This window comes from Dasypus novemcinctus, chromosome 19 (genome assembly GCF_030445035.2).
Source record: "Dasypus novemcinctus isolate mDasNov1 chromosome 19, mDasNov1.1.hap2, whole genome shotgun sequence".
Lineage (NCBI taxonomy): Eukaryota > Metazoa > Chordata > Mammalia > Cingulata > Dasypodidae > Dasypus > Dasypus novemcinctus.
Window position 1 is genome coordinate 49,732,332 of NC_080691.1, and position 16,724 is coordinate 49,749,055.

The window sequence follows — 16,724 nt, forward strand, 5'->3', positions numbered from 1 at the left end:
AGGCCTTGATCTGAGAGGACCTCTAAAGTATGCCATCTCCTGGAAGAGCAGGAGGTGGACATAAAAGGTCTAGGAAGCAGGTCTGCAGCCCATTCCTGGGTCAAGAGCCCAGTTTTGAGCAGCTAACAGGGACAATCCTAACGATCCAGGTTGAACCAAGAATCAAAGAGCAGCAGTAACACAGCCTCCCACCACTAAGCCCCTACAAAAGAGAAAGAAATTGAGCATCTGACTAAACTACCATCCTAATCAGAAGCCTGGACATCAGTAAAAAAAATGGAAGACATGGCCTAAGAAAAGGAATACATTCAAAGCACCAAAAAAGATGCATGATTTGAGTGAACTAATTAACAACAGCATGGAAATTTGCAAAACCAAATAATGAATTGAAAGACAACATGGCTAAAGCGATAAATGACATCAAGAAGACATTGAGCGAGCACAAGGAAAAATTTGAAATCCTGAGTAGGGAAGACACAGAGCTCATGGGAATGAAAAGACACAATGGTGAGATTTTTAAAAAAAGCACATTAGAAGCATATAACAGCAGACTTAAAGTGATAGAAGAAAGAATAAGTGATACTGAAGACAGAACAATTGTAACTGAGAGAAAAGAATGGAAAAATTGAGCAGGTGCTCAGGGAGTTGAATGACAACGTGAAATGCAATAATACACATGTCATTTGAGTTCCAGAAGAAGAGAAAAGGGATAGAAAGAGTATTTGTGGAAATAATGACTGAAAATTTCCCTACTCTTATGAAAGAAATGAAATTATATGTCCCAGAAGCACGCAATACCCCAATCAGAATAAAGCCAAATAGACTTACTACAAGACACACGCTACCCAGAATGTCCAATGTCCAATGTCAGAGATAAAGAGAAAATTCTGAGGAGAAGCAAGGGAGAAGCAAACCATCACATAGAAAGGATACCCAGTGTGACTTAGCATGGATTTCTCATCAGAAACAGAAGAGATGAGAAGACAGTTTTATGTTATAATTAGGATACTGGAAGAGAAAAACTGCCAGCCAAGAATTCTCTATCCAACAAAATTGTCCATCCAATATGAAGGTGAGTATAAAATAGTCACAAACAAACATAAACTAAGAGAGTTCATAAATAACAACCCACCTTTCCAGGAAATACTAAAGGAATCCTTAGAACCTGAAAGAAAAGCAAAGGAGAGAGAGGCCTGGAAAAGAGTATAGATGAAAGGGTAGCAGAAAGAATTACCAAAAGTGTAAAAAGGCAGGCAAAACTAAGATATGACATATGATAGCCAAAGAAGAAATGGAGGAAGTAAATACTGCATTTACACTAATACCTTTGAATGTGAATGGATTAAACTCCCCAATCAAAGCATATAGGCTGACAGAATGGATAAGAAAAACAGGAGCTATCCATATATTGCTTACAGGAAACTCAACTAAGACCCAGGGATAAAAAACCAGCTGAAAGTGAAAGGTTGGAAAAAAATTGTCCATGAAAATAGTAACCAAAAATGAGCAAGAATAGCTATACTAATATTGGACAAAACAGACTTTAAATGCAAAAAGGTTATGAGATACAGAAAGTCATTATATATTAATAAAAGGGACAATCCACCATGAAGCTATAACAGTCATAAATACCTATGAAACTAACCATGGTGCCCCAAAATACATGAGACAAACTCTGGCAAAACTGAAGGGAGAAATAGATATCTCTACAATAATGGTTGGAGATTTCAGAACAGTTAGAATTAGAACAACTAAACAGAAAATCAGCAAGGAAGCAGAGAGCTTGAATAATATGATAAATGAGACTTTACAGACATATACAGAATGTTGTACACAAACTCAGTGGGTTATACATTCTTCTCAAATTCTCATCTTTCTCCAGGATAGACCACATGTTGGGTCACAGTGTAGCTCTCAATAAATAAAAATGATTGAAATTCTACAAAGCACCTTCTCAGATCATAATGGAATAAAACTAGAAATCCATTAACAGGAAACAAGTAAAGTAGCAAATGTGTGGAGCCTAAACAACTCACTTCTAAATAATCAGTGTGTCAAAGAAGAAATTGCAAGTGAAATTGGTAAATATATTGAAACAAATGAAAATGAGAACACAATTTATCAAAACTTAAGGGATACAGTGAAGGCAGTCTTGAGATGGAAATTTATAGCCCCAAAGATTCGTTTAAAGAGGAAGAAAACTAAACTCAAAAATTTAATGGAATGTCTAGAGAAACTAGAAAAGGAAAAGCAAACCAATCCCAAAGAAAGCAGAACAAATGATATAATAAAGATTAGAGCAGAAATAAATGAAAATGAGAATAACAAAAAAAAAAAAAGAGAAAATCAACAAAACAAAAAGCTGATTCTTTGAGAAGATCAATAAAATCGACACCCCTAGCTAGACAAACCAAGAAAAAAAGAGAGAAAATGCAAATAAATATAATCAGAAAGGATGGGGGGAGGAGTTATGGCCCCACAGAAATAAAAAGGATATGAGGATATTATGAGACCTGGACGCCAACAAACTAGACTACCCAGGTGAAATGTACAAATTCCTAGAAATGCACAACTTGTAACAACACTGATGTTACAAGAAATACAAGAACTTAACAAACCAATTCCATTGAAAGAGATTTAATCTGTCATCAAAAATCTCCCCACAAAGATATGTTTAGGACTAGAGGACTTCACAGATGGATTCTACCAAGTGTTCTAAGAAGAATTAACATCCATCATGTTTAGACACTTCCAAAAAATGGAGGGAAAATTACCCAAACCATTTTATGAATCCATGGTCACTATGATAGCAACGCCAGATAAAGACTCTATAAGAAAATTACACACCAATCACTCTAATGATCATTGACGAAAAAATTCTCAAACAAATACTTGCAATTTGAATCCAACAGCATACCAAAAGACTTACACATCACGACCAAGTGTGATTTATTCCTGGTATGCAAGGTTGGTTCAACATATAAAAAATCAATGCAATAACATTAACAAATGGATGGGAAAACCCACATGATTGCACTTGATGCAGAAAAGGCATTCTACAAAATCCAGCATCTTTTCATGATGAAAACACTCTGAAACGTAGGAACAGAAAAAAATTCCTCAATATGATAAACGGCATATTTGTAAAAACCCACAGCCAACATCATACTCAATAGGGAAAGGTTGAAAGCTTTCCCTCTAATAGATGAGTTCAGTCAAGAGGCAGGATATGGTATCACCACACTAAAATCAATAATGTTTTTATACACTAGTATTGAACAATTGGAGGAAGAATGCAGGGGAAAAATTCCATTAACAATAGCAACAAAAAGAATCAAATACCTAGGAATAGTTTCACCAAAGATGTACAGGATCTGTATTTAGAAAACTACAAAACAATGCTGAAAGCAATCAAAGAAGACCTAAAGAAATGGAAAGACATTCCATGCTCATGCACTGGAAGGCTAAATATTGTGCAGATATCAATCTGACCCAAACTGATTTTACAGATTCAATGCAATACCAATCAAAAGACCAACAGCCTACTTTCCAGAAATAGAAAAGGCAATTGCCAAATTCATTGGGAAGGAAGACTGCACCCTAATAGCCAAAAGCATTCTAAAAAAAAAAATAGTGATGTGGAGGAATGTCACTGCCTGACCTTGAAAGAAAGCTACAGTGCTCAGAACAGCATGGTACTAGCATAAAAACAGACAATGGATTTTGGAGAACAGAGCAGGGAATTCACTTATCATAAAGAAACATTTCCAGAGCCAAAGAAGCACCTAGGTCATTGGGGTATGGTAGCAGATGTTGAAAGGTCAGTCCTGTCTCTGTGTGGAAGTTGTGGCCCCATCAAAGTGAAAGCTGAATCCATGGGAGATTCTGGAATTTCTCTAGAAATGGAAGCTGTGACAATAAAGGAAGAATCAGAAGATCCTGATCACTCTCAAATACATCCTTCTTCAGAAGGCAATGAAGGAACAGAAAGAGAAGTGCCAGCTGCAGATTCTACTCAGCTGGTCACTTCAGAAACCAGTGAGGAACCAATTTCCAGGAAGATGGCAGACCAGTAAGATACCAGCCTCTCTTCTATCTCAGAAAAATAGCTAGAGGACAGTCAGAAAAGGCCTGAGAAAAAATGTTGTAGGGCTTAGGACACCACAGGAAGGCTGGACACCACCCTGAACAGAATGAGGCAAAGGAAAAGAATCATGATAGCAAAACTGAGTTAAAAGTGCAGCTGCAACTGGTGGCATGTTCTGTCACCCTATAGACACTTTGAATTCTCAGGCCTCAGGGCTGGTGGCTACAGCAAAGTGGGACCCAGGGATCCACCTCCCTAGGAAAGGAGAGAGAGAGGGACACAGTGTAAGATTGGATCAGCTTTTTTTATTTTCTTAAGGTATGGGGGCTGGAGATTGAACCTGGAACCTCATGTGTAGAAAGCAAATGCTCAACCACTAAGCTATGATAGCTTCCCTGACTCAGTTTTTGTTTTTTTCTTTCTTTTTTTAATTAAATCTCTTTTTTTGTAAGATACATAGATCACAAAAAATGTTACATTAAAAAATATAAGAGGTTCCCACATATCCCACCCATCACCCCACAATTCTCCATTGTCAACAACCTCTTTTATCATTGTGGCACATTCATTGCATTTGGTGAATACATTTTGGAGCACTGCTGCACAGCATGGATTATAGCTTACATTGTAGTTTCCACTCTCCACCAGTCCATTCAGTGGGTTATGGCAGGATACATAATGTCCAGGATCTGTCCCTGTAATATCATTTAGGACAACTCTGAGTCCTGAAAATGCTCCCACATCTGACCTCTTCTTCTCTCTCCCTGCCCCCAGCAACTACCATGGCCACTTTCTCAGGATCAGTGCTACAGTTTCCACAAATTTGGTCTGTTTATCCCAGGAGTCCTTCCGGGCTGGGTGGGACCACACCATTGTTTGCCTTTGGAGTGGACAAGGGTTAGAGAGATTCAATCCTCTCAGTCTTCCTCTCTGTTGACCAAGGCTAGTTATTGAGGATACAGAGGGGAGAGGAATTATTTCCTACCTGGGAAGAGAGAGGGCTGCCAGCAAAGGTTACAGAACTACCTCTGAGCAAGTTTGAATTATGAGGCACTTAGTCTCCAGGTAGGATCCTCTACCATGTAGATCCAGTTCCTGTTGCAGCCAACACAAAGCCAGTCTCTGAACTGAGAGGGTTGTTGATCAGCGCCATCTTCTGTCAGACCAAGGAAATTCACATAATGTAATTGAAAGTAAATAAATACTTGAGGCTTTTGTGGCCTTTACAGAGTCCATCCCCAAGGCCCTTGGAAGCGGGTCTGCAACCTGATACTGGCTCCAGGGCCCAGATTTGAGCAACTGGCTGACAATCCTAAAGACCCAGAAGTGGTTGAACCAATATTAAAAGAACAGCAGTAACACACAACCTCCTGCCACCAAATCCCCATGAAAGAGAGAAATTGAGCATTTGAGTAAACTCACCATCCTAAGCAGATGTCTAGATATCAGCAAAAAATTATAAGACATGCTATGAAAATTCAAGAAATGCCCTAAGCAAAGGAATATATCAAAGCCCCAGATGAGATATGGGATTTTTTTTAGGATGCAGAAGTTTTTATTCACCACCCACTCCCCAAAGCTACTCTGCTTCTTGCTGCCTCAACATAGCAGAGATACACATGACCATTTCATATTAATAAAAGGGACTATCCACCATGAAGAAATAGCAGCCATAAATAAATATGTAACTATCAGGGGTGTCCCAAAATACATCAGGTGAACTCTGGCAAAACTGAAGGGAGAAACAGACATCCCTATAATAATCCTTGTTGACTTCAACTCCCCACTCACATCATTAGAACACCTAGAAAGAAGATCAACAAGGAAACAGAAAACCTGAACACTATGATAAACAGACCCAACATATACACAAAATTGCACCCAAACTCAGCAGATTATACATTCTTTCAAGTGCTCATGGGTCTTTCTCCAGGATAGACCACATGTTAGCACAAGGCATTCCTCAGCAAATTATATAAAGACTGAAATTATATAAAGCATCTTCGCATGTAAGAATGGAATGAAACTTAAATAACTGACAGGAAAGAGGTAAACTTGCAAATTTTGGGGGCTGAAAAAAAATAATCAGTGGGTCAGAGAAGAAGTTATAAGTGAAATTATGAAAAATATATTCAGATGAATGAAAACAAGAACAGAACTTACCAAAATTTATGGGATACAGCATGGGTAATTCTGAGTGGGTAATTTATAACACTATAGACCTATATTAAAAAAAAAAAAAGAAAAAGCTGAAATCAAAGATCTAACCAAGCAATGAGAAACTAGAAAAGAAGAGCAAACCATTCCCAGTGCAAGAAGGAGGAAAAAAGTAATAAAGATTAGAGCAGAAATAAATGGTTCTGAGAACAAGAAATGAAGAAAATTAACCAAACCCAAAGCTGGTTTTTTGAGATCAATAAAATTGACAAACCCCTAAGTAGACCAACAGAGAAAAAAAGAGAGAAGATGTAAATAAATAAAAACAGAAATGAAATAGGGGAAGTTAACACTAACCACACAGAAACAAAAAGATTGTAAGAGGATATTATGAGAAACTATATGCCAATGAAATAGGCAACCTAGATGAAATGGACAAATTCCTAGAAATGCACAATCTACCTACAATGACACCACAAGAAATACAAGAAGTTAACAAACCAATCACATTTAAAGAGATTGACTCAGTCTTCAAAAATCTCCCAACAGGGAAGCAGATGGGTGCCTGCCTACCACATAGGAGGTCCCAGGTTCAGTTCCTGGTGCTTCCTACAGAAGACGGGCAAGATAGTGACTTGATGCGATAGGCTGGCATGGCAAACTCTCACAAGACAATTCAACGAAGAAGCACAGTGAGGAAACACATTGAGAGATACAATAAGTGGGAACAGAGGTGTCCCAAGTGATTGGGTGCCTCCGTCCCACAGGCACAATCCAGGGTTCCATTTCTGGTGCCTCCTAAAAAGGCCGAGTGCACAACAAACAGACACAGAGAGCAGACAATGAGTGCAAACAATGAGGCAGGGATCATACCCCACTCTTCACACCCTTGCTCATGACCCTTCCGTGGCTCCTAGTTCTCTCTCTTGCTTTTCATTCAACCTTTGCATATACTCCTCCCTTCATCCTGTCCCAGCTCTATCCCTTGCTGAACTTCACAATCTTCAGGTGTCAGCTCAGAGGTCATTTCTTCTAAAGCTTTCCTTGGCCCCTCCTCGGGGCTCCTGCCATCCCCAGTCTGCTTCAACATCTTGGTCACTGGGTAGGTAGGGGCCAGAGGGGCCCAGTGAGGGAGACAGGCTGGAGGCGTGGGGCCACAGATATGACCCGAGGCTGGCTCAGTCAGGTTTCTCTCTCTCTCAGGCAGGGAGGTTCGGGCTCATTCCCATGACCCTCACTCTGGGCACTGGAGCAGCTTGGCTGGGTGGGGTGAGTGGCCACCACCTGCTCCCAATTGCTGTGGCAGCGGCGCCTGTGTGCGTAAGCACCCTGTGCTTGCGGATGGCATCTTGGGTTGCAGGTTGGGTTGGGGAGCTAGACGTGGGTCTGCCCTGCCTCTCCCAAGCTCACCTTCCTTTGTGACCTGCTGCTGCTGTATGTGGATGAAGAAGCCCATTTCTTCTGGAGGAACAAGTACGAGGAGGTGAGCTGTGGGTCAGCTGGGTGCTGAGGCTGCTGTGCTCCCTGGAAGGATGGAGGCCAGAACCCTGATCCATTGTCCTTACCAGCAGGCAAAGGCCCCGAGTGTGACAGCTCACCCCGTGTGGACCCAGCTGATTTTCACAACCCCACAGCAGGCTGCCCAGAGGCCTTAGATTGGCCCAGCACTGGTTCCACCCCCAGCCAGGTGGTGACACCAGGGGTTGGGACTCTGGTCCCACTACCAGCTCATGCCTGAGGCCTGGAGCTGTTCCTCCTGGGTCAGGGGTCTGGTAGGGTGGGGGACCTCAGGGACAAAAGACCAGCACCCTCACACCTCCAGGAAGACTCTCTTTCCCTCCTCCCTGCCACCGTCCCACCCTCCCTACTCTAATCTTGGTAGGTGCTCCCTGATGTGGGAACCCAGAGCCATCTGTTTCCATACAGAGACTTGCTATGAGACCATGGAGACAAGGAGAGCCTGGGGCCCCCACATCTCTGGTTGCTGGTGGCAGGCTATTCTCCTAGCCTCTGTCACCATCTCCCACAGGTGCCACCTCCTCCACTGTCTCCTACAGGTGCCACTCACTGGCTGTTGTGGACTCCACCTTTGAACTCTCCTTCCCTAGGGTTCTTGCAGCCTGAACCCAGGCAAGGTAGCAAGAGGCCTCCCAGGGTAGGTCTTATCCAGCTTTGAAGCTCCTCTGCAGAATGGAGGTGGTGGGGTAGCACCTGCTCAGCTTAGGAGCATCAGCCCCTTCCCTGGGGGGCCATGCTAGGGACAGGAGGGCTGGGAGGGGAGGAGAGGACAGAGGGGCTGTGTTGGTGGTCACTGAAGCACTTTGGGGACCTTTTATGTGAGTTCTTGGTAACCCCCAGCCCAGCCCCACCCTGCCCACTGGGCTTCCTGGGAGCCCTGAGGACAGGCACCCAGTGCATCTGGAATTCACTGCTGCCCCAGGCCTTGCCTAGGAACCTGTCTGGGCAGCCACCCCCCTATAGCCTGGGGCGCCTATATTTGGGAGGCCTAGGCCCCCCAGATGGAAGAACTATCTGGATGGAATGCTACCATGAGATGTCAGAGAGGCAGACCTGCCCAAGCATGTCACAGTCCCTTCAAAGGTGCTGGGCAAGAGTCCACATCACCACTGCTGGCCATGGCCCGATCCCGAGGCCCTGGAACTTGGCGTTGTCAGCTGAGGGCCTGAAGGCCAGAGGCTCCCAGACCCACACCACCCCAGGCTGCCCAGGACAGAAGTGGCACAGGCACTGGCAGGCCACGGGAGGCCTCATGGCCTGATGGGCTGTTCCGTGCAGTCAGGCTCCTGGGCAGGTGGCTGCACGGCCTGCACCATCTCCTCCAGGCTGCATTGGGCAACACTATATGGTGTGTGCGCGTTAGCCTGCTCCTGTGGCTCCCGCAGGTTCTCCTTGCTGTGCCGGATGCCATAGCCGAAGTACACGGTGAGTTCTGCAGCAGTGGGAGGGGTCTGAGAGGCAGGTCCCAGCCTGCCTGGCCCTCTTCCTACCACCTGCTCAGCATCCCGACCTCCCATGCCCCACCTCACCCTAACTCACCAATCAGCAGCCAGACGAAAAAGCACAGCCAGGGCAGGTAGCTTAGATTCAGCATGAGGCAGATGTTGAGGAGGATACTCAAAGCTGGCGTCAGGGGCACCAGGGGTACCTGAGGGGACAACGGCTGAGCTGTGGGGAAGATCGGCTGGCCGAGGGCCTTGTTTTCCTCCTTGGGAGATTTGGGAGGCATGTGCCCACCCGCCCTGCAGAAAGAAAGGGGGTTGGACGCAGTGGCTCCCCAGCCCTCCAAGTCCTCCTCCTTCATTCTGCAGTGGCAGAAGCTGGTCATGGAGCCAGCTGGACTACGGGCAAGGGGTGGAAGTGGTTGGTTGGGGCAGTACCTGGAAGGTATCCCGTGGGCGCTCCTGCTGGTGGGCCACAAGGACAGTGAGACTGAGCAGAAAGGTGACCCCGCTGAGCAAGGCCAGCAGGATGTAGCCCCAGCACGGGAGGTGCAGGGCCAAGTCCCCAAAGATGAGCACGCCACTCAGGGCAATGGCAGACATCACCAGGAGGCTGAGCGCCCAAGTCACAGCGGTTCCTTGGCTGCACTCACCCAGGAAGCCCAGGTAGGTCCTCAGGCTTGTCGCAACTGCCCGGGCTCGGGACCTGAGGCATGGTCATCGCTCACTGGCTGGAGGGGCACTGAGGAGTTGGCCTCAAGGTCCGGGCTGGCTGGGCCCGGGGACCTGGGTGGAGAGGCTTTCTGGAAGCGCAGCCTTATGGTGCTGGGGGCCACGAAGGTGTAGGTGAGCAGCGCCCTGAAGAAGAAGATCTGCACCAGTGCATATAAGTCCAGGACCAGCGCCAGGAGGGCCATGAGGACCCCACACACCAGGGTGCTCATCACAGGGACCTGGGTCCTGGGGTGCACATGGGCAAACACCTGGAAGAAGAGCCTGTTAGCCGCCATGGTGTAGACCAAGTGAGGCAGGAAGAAGAGGATGCTGTGCAGGGCCATGATGATAGCTGTGGCAGAGGAGTAAGAATGAGGGGCCCGTCAGCAAGGGTGTGTGACCCTGCTGGGTGTGGGTGCTCAGTTACCTCCCACCCAGTATCAGTCACAGGTCCATTGGAGAATTTGGGGAAGGTGGTGAGTGAGAGTGGGGGATTCTCTAATTATCAGAGCCCTCCTGGGACAGTTACACAGCAGGGGTCAACCCGGGAAGCCCAGGACATGGGGTTGCCTCTCTTCCCACCACCCCATCCAGTTCCCAACCTGCAAGGTGCTGCTTCCTCACCGCAGATGGAGCCCGCTGCCACGATGTGGCTGGCCCAGCTGTAGCCCCACCGGTAGAAGGTGAAGGCGAGTGCCGAGTCTGGGTCGAGGCTGTGCCAGGGAACCATGAGGGTAAGCATGGTGGAGACCAGGATGTAGGCCATGGCCACCAGGCCGAGAGAGATGGCGATGGCCATGGGCACGGCCTTCCGTGGGTTCTGGGTTTTCTTGCTAGAGGCGGTGATAATGCTGAAGCCCTTGAAGGCAACGAAGCAGATGGTGCTGCCAGCCATTATGCCCGAGAAGCCAAAGGGCGCAAAGCCGCCCTCCTTCACACTCCAGTTTTCCAGACTGGCCAGGGAGAAGCCCATGATGACAATAAAGAGTATGACGCAGAGTTTGATGACTGTGAAGGTGTAGTTGAGCCAGGAGGAGATGCAGGCTCCACAGGAGAGAAAGGCAGAGGCAAGAAGAATGATGCCAGAGGCCAGGAAGTCTGGGTACAAGGCCAGGAAGGGCACCTGCCAGGTGCTTATGTGGGTCCTAGTGAGGTAGCGAATTTGGTAATCGAACATGGAGTCCAAGTAGCCACTGCAGGCCTGGGCCACGGCGGTGCCACTGATGAAGTATTCGAGCAGCACATTCCAGCCAATGACGAAGGCCCACAGCTCACCCACGGACACGTATGTGAAGAGGTAGGCAGAGCCCGGACTGGGTACGCGGGCTCCAAACACTGCATAGCACAGGGCTGCCAGCAGGGCGGCTACGGCGGCCACCATGTAGGACACGAGCACGGCCTGACCGGCCATCTGCCTTGCCACAGTGCCCGTGAGCACATAGAGGCCCACGTCCACCATGCCACCCACTCCCAGAAGGGTCAGGTCCAGTGTGGACAGGCCGCGACTCGGTGACGTTTCCGTGGTGGACTCCTCCAGGGGCTTCAGCTGGTTCAGCTTCCTGCAGAAGTGTGCCAGGGTGGTGGAGCTGGGCAGTCGCCAGGCCATGGTGGGCAGCAGAGAAGAGTCCAGGCCCAGCCACCTGCCAGGGTCAGAGGGGAATGACGGGCTGCCGGGTGGGTCAGGAAGTCTTCAGTCCTTTCTGGTTTGCCCACTCACAGCCCAGTCCTGTCCTTGACCTGGGGATGCGAGCACACGCACTTGGTGGAGGGCTGAGCTGGGGGAGGGCTCAGGGCTCAATGCAGGGGGTGCAGGGGCTCAGGGGAAACACGGGGGTCCCGCCTGCCCGCCTCCTCTCCCCAGCGAATCTGTTACAGCCGGACCTGGGGGTTGAGCCCAGTGTCACCGAGGACGAGGTGGGAACATTCGCAGGGAGCAAGACGTGGGAAACCCTCCTCATCTGGGATCAGAGAGCAAGGTGGAAACCCGGAAGAGGAGCGGCTCTATCATCCGGGGCGTGGCCCATGCAGGCCACCTCCCCTCAGACAATGGCGGTCAGTCTCCACCCCTTGCGCCAGGCTGGGGAATCAACGCACCGAGCCCCGGGCCCCAAAGCTGACGCCCCGGGCACCTCTCCGTGCCGCCAACTCCGCTGCGTCCCTGTCTCCAAGCACCGGAGCCTTCGACCCCTCACTCCCCCGCCGGGTCTCAGCCCTACCCGCACTGCCGCCCGCGACCCACCTGCTGCCGCCGGCGCCGCCGCTCTGCGCCCGCCCCGCCCCGCCTGTGCGCAGGGCCCGCCCCTCCCTGGGGCCGGGATCCGGTTCGCCGCCTCCCTGCCCCCAGCAGGTGGCCCGGACCCCGCACACCGCACCAACGTCCGGTCCCGCTGTCCCCCCTCCCAGGTCCGGACCCCGCACAAGGACCTCCCCGGGTCTGCAGACGGCCCCGCCCCGCAGTCATCCACGCACCCCTCCCCCACGCACGCACCAAGATTGTCCACCCTACCCTTCTTTACAAGATCAAGACCAGCGTTCCCGGGAAGCTCTGTGTTCACAGATAAGGAAGCCCAGGCCACCAGGTAAGTGCCTGGCGCTGGGTCACGGGGTGCCCTGGGGGGCGGGGTTAAGGCCCACTCTTTAGCCACCCACTTCCTACCTCAGCAGGCACTTGCGGTGAATGCATCCCAACGCGTGCATTAGAGGTCTGGAGGCCTCTAATGAGTTGAGTCTGGAAGTTTGGCAGGGATGGGGAGGGGAGTCCCTGCAACCAAACGCTGAACAAATGCTGGAAGTTCTGAACGTCTAGCTACAAATACAGCCTTTGCGAGGAGGGCAAGTAGCCTCCTGGGAGAAGCTGCAGCCGTCCAGCATGGGGCACCCCCTCAGAGGCCCATTTCGGCTTAGTTAGGCGTGGAGAACTCTGGGGGACCCCGACCCAGCACCCCGCTAGTCGCTATCCCGTGTCTCTAGGCGACCATCATGAACTCCCTGGGGCTGAGTTAGTTCCTAAGTCCAAGTGTCTTTTCCACTTAGCTCTTCCTGTATGTCTGAAAGTGAGAAAGTTGGTGTGAAAGAATGCTCACTTGTTTAGAGCCAAACGACCACCAAACCCAGCCGCACTGAACCAAACCAGAACAGGCATCCTCCTCGCCCAGAACCTTCTGTGTGTTTTCTATGTGGCTGGTGCAATTGGGCCTCAGGGCAGCTGCGGCCCACCTGGCTCCACTGCTCAATGGGAAGGTGCACGTCTAGAGAAGACGGTGGCACTTGGAACCCTGTGCCTTAGCCGGCCTCTGTGGCCCCTTCTGATATTTGTCTGAGGACCTTCTCAGGTGGGTTTCCATCTCCTGCTGGGCTGACATCTCCTCCACTCCTCACCCCTAACGTTGCCTAAACATAACTGACATCCCTTGTCCTGAAATGCCTCCACAAAAAAATGTAATGCAGTATCCTTTCTTTAAAAAAAATTAGATCCTTTCTTTATTACACAAAAGGTAGCATAGATGCCTTTTAAAAAGTCTCTTAATAATATGTTCTGGAAATCAATCCATCTGTTCACAGAAATCATCCTCACTCTTTTCTCCCTTTGGGTGACACACTAGAGATTATTCAGCTTCTTTACCGTGCATGGGCCTTTGGGATTCTTCCAGTAATTTGCAATTACAGACAGCACTTGAATGGATAGCCTTTTGCACCTGCGTTTTTGTACTGTTAGAGCTGTATCTTCAGGGTCAATTTCTGGAAGAAAGGAATGACTCTCTGTAACAATTTCTATAAGAAGATAAGAAGGGGAGGGCTTTCTGTAATGATAATATATTTTATTGTAATAAAATATTAACATATAAACATCATTTTAAGTGGACAATCTTTGACATTAAGTACATTGACAATATCGTGTATTTCTACTATTTCCAGATTGTTTTCATCATCCTAAACTAAAATTCATACTCTTTTTTTTTTTTAAAGATTTATTTATTTATTTATTCCCCACCACCCTGGTGTCTGCTCTCTGTGTATTCTTCTGTGACCGCTTCTGTCCTTATCAGCGGCACCGGGTATCTGTGTTTCTTTTTGTTGTGTCATCTTGCTGTGTCACCTCTCCGTGTGTGGGGCACCATTCTTGGGCAGGCTGCATTTTCTTTCACACTGAGTGGCTCTCCTTATGGGGTGCACTCCTTCCGCATGGGGCTCCCCTACGCAGGAGACACCCCTGCGTGGCACGGCACGGCACTCCTTGTGCGCATCAGCACTGCACATGGGTCAGCTCCACACGGGTCAAGGAGGCCCAGGGTTTGAACCACGGACCTCCCATGTGGTAGATGGATGCTCTAACCACTGGGCCAAGTCCAACCATTTTTTATCCATTTCGAGTTGATTCTTGTATAGAGAGTGAGATAGGGATCCTCTTTCATTCTTTTGGTTATAGATGTCCAGCTTTCCCAGTACCATTTGTTGAAGTGACTGTCCCAGAAAAGTGGACTTGGTAGCTTATCAAAAATCAGTTGGCCATGGAGATGCGGGTCTCACTTTAATTCCATTGATTAATATTTCTATCTTTATGCTAATGTCATGCTGTTTGACCACTGTAAATTTGTAACACATTGCAAGGTCAGGGAAGCATGAGTCCTCTGACCTTGCTCTTCTTTTTAGAAAGTTTTTGGCTATTCGGGTGCCCTTTCCCTTTCAAATAAATTTGGTAATTGACTTTTCTGTTTCTGTGAAGTTGAGTGTTGGAATGTTGATTGAGATTATGTTGAATCTATAAACCAGTTTGTGTAGAATTGACATCTTCATGATATTTAGTCTTCCAATCTGTGAATACAGAATGTTCTTCCATTTGTTTAGGTCTTCTTTGATTTATTTTAGCAGCGTTTTGTAATATTCAGAGGAATGATCCTTTCCATTTCTGGCTAAATTAATTCCTAGATATTTGATCTTTTTGTTGCTGTTGTAAATGGATTTATTTTCTTGGTTTCCTGCTCAGCTTGTTCATATAGTAGTACAGTGTATAAACAGCACCTATTTTTGTGTGTTGATCTTTTTTTTTTTTCTTTTTTTTTCTTTTTTAATTACATTAAAAAAATATATATGAGGTCCCATTCAACCCCACCGCCCCCGCCCCCCACTCCCCCCACAGCAACACTCTCTCCCATCATCATGATACATCCATTGCACCTGGTAAGTTCATCTCTGAGCATCACTGCACCCCATAGTCAATGGTCCACATCATAGGCCAGACTCTCTCATGTTCCATCCAGTGGGCCCTGGGGGGATCTACAGTGTCCTGTAATTGTCCGTGAAGCACTATCCAGGACAACTCCACGTCCCGAAAACGCCTCCACATCCCATCTCTTCCTCCCGTTCCCCACACCCAGCAGCCCCCATGGCTACCGTTCCCATACCCATTTCACATTTCCTCTGTGGACATTGGATTGGTTGTGTCCATTGCACACCTATGTCAAGTGAGGGCTTAGATTCCACATGGGTACTGGATGCACTCTTCCCGCTTCTAGTTGTAGACACTCTAGGCTCCATGTTGTGGTGGTTGACCTTCTTCAACTCCATGTTAGCTGAGTGGAGTAAGTCCAATAAGTCAAAGTGTAGGAGCTGAAGTCTGTTGAGGCTCTGGGCCTGGGTGTCATATTATCAGTCCAGAGATTCAAATCCCCTACATATATCTTAAACTCAGCACCAACTACAATTCCAATAAAGTAGCATGCAAGTCTTGTGAAAAGAGATCCCCTCTGAGTCCATTTCCATCACGCAGAAACACCAGCTCCAAAGAAGGGCCATCTGTCATGGCAGTGAACCCCTTCTGCCATGACCATAGAACCCGTGGGTCTCTTTATCCCTCAAAAGAACCAATACCTGGGGTTGTATCTACCTTATCTGTCTCTTAGACTCTGTTCAGTTGTACATAGGGGTATTCCTTCTGACAACATCCAGACTCTTTTTTAGAGACTCACAGCCTTATAATCTCATTTCTCCTTTCCATTTCCCCCTTACATTAGGTCAAACCACTTCCCGAAGTCATGTTATTATATGTAGACAGGTATATTCTGCTGTTCCGCATTGAATCTTTAATTCAAGGTCATTTTCTAGTTGCTTCTTCAGCTGGTATGTGGTAGTGATCCCTCGGTGCCAGGAAGGCTCATCCCCGGGTGTCGTGTCCCACGCTGGGGGGAATGCATCACATCTACACGCTGAGTTTGGCTGTGAGAGTGGCCACATTTGAGTAACATGAAGGCTGTCAGGAGGAAACCCCCAGGCACAATGCTACTCTAGGCCTTGTTCTTATTGCAGGTGCATAGGCTCAAAAGTGTAGCCATTAGTATCAAGAGCCCACTGTTGGGCCCTCCTTCCTTCCTGGTTCTTGCCGTTGCACCTGGAGGATTGCCGCTGCTCTCCCAGGGCCCACAACAGTGACCCCCCGGCCAGGAGCCCAGTACCCCCCCAGCTGTTGTTTTTAATTGTTTCCACTATGAGTATATATAGACATTACCATATACCCTGGGCATATGCCCTGTATAACTCCCTGTCAACCATATATATCCTGTCAATAACATCCCATATCAGTATTCCTCCGCTGCCATTGTTGAACCACTCTGTGATCCAAAACTTCCCGTAAAGTGAATCCCAACATAATGTCAGCTTCAGAAGAGTTTTAGATCACCAAAATTCATATATACAATATACAGTATTTCCCCAGATCCAGCATAAAACCTTTTCCCTTCCTCAGCAATAATCTTTTAACTTATTCATATCATATTTCCTGAAACTGATGTACAGATTCCGAAACTATAGTT

At 47.6% G+C, this 16,724-nt stretch overlaps 1 protein-coding gene across 1 annotated transcript; it reads right to left on the bottom strand.

The window, feature by feature from the left end:
- Positions 1 to 4,245: 4,245 nt before the first annotated feature.
- Positions 4,246 to 11,934, bottom strand: LOC131273017 (cationic amino acid transporter 4-like). Its single transcript, XM_058281775.2, is given in 8 exon segments — positions 4,246 to 9,194; positions 9,302 to 9,410; positions 9,643 to 9,887; positions 9,890 to 10,270; positions 10,543 to 10,950; positions 10,953 to 10,988; positions 10,991 to 11,065; positions 11,068 to 11,934. Coding segments are annotated over 8 exon segments (1,893 nt in total). The 5' UTR covers positions 11,525 to 11,934; the 3' UTR covers positions 4,246 to 9,012.
- Between the last annotated feature and the right edge of the window lie 4,790 nt (positions 11,935 to 16,724).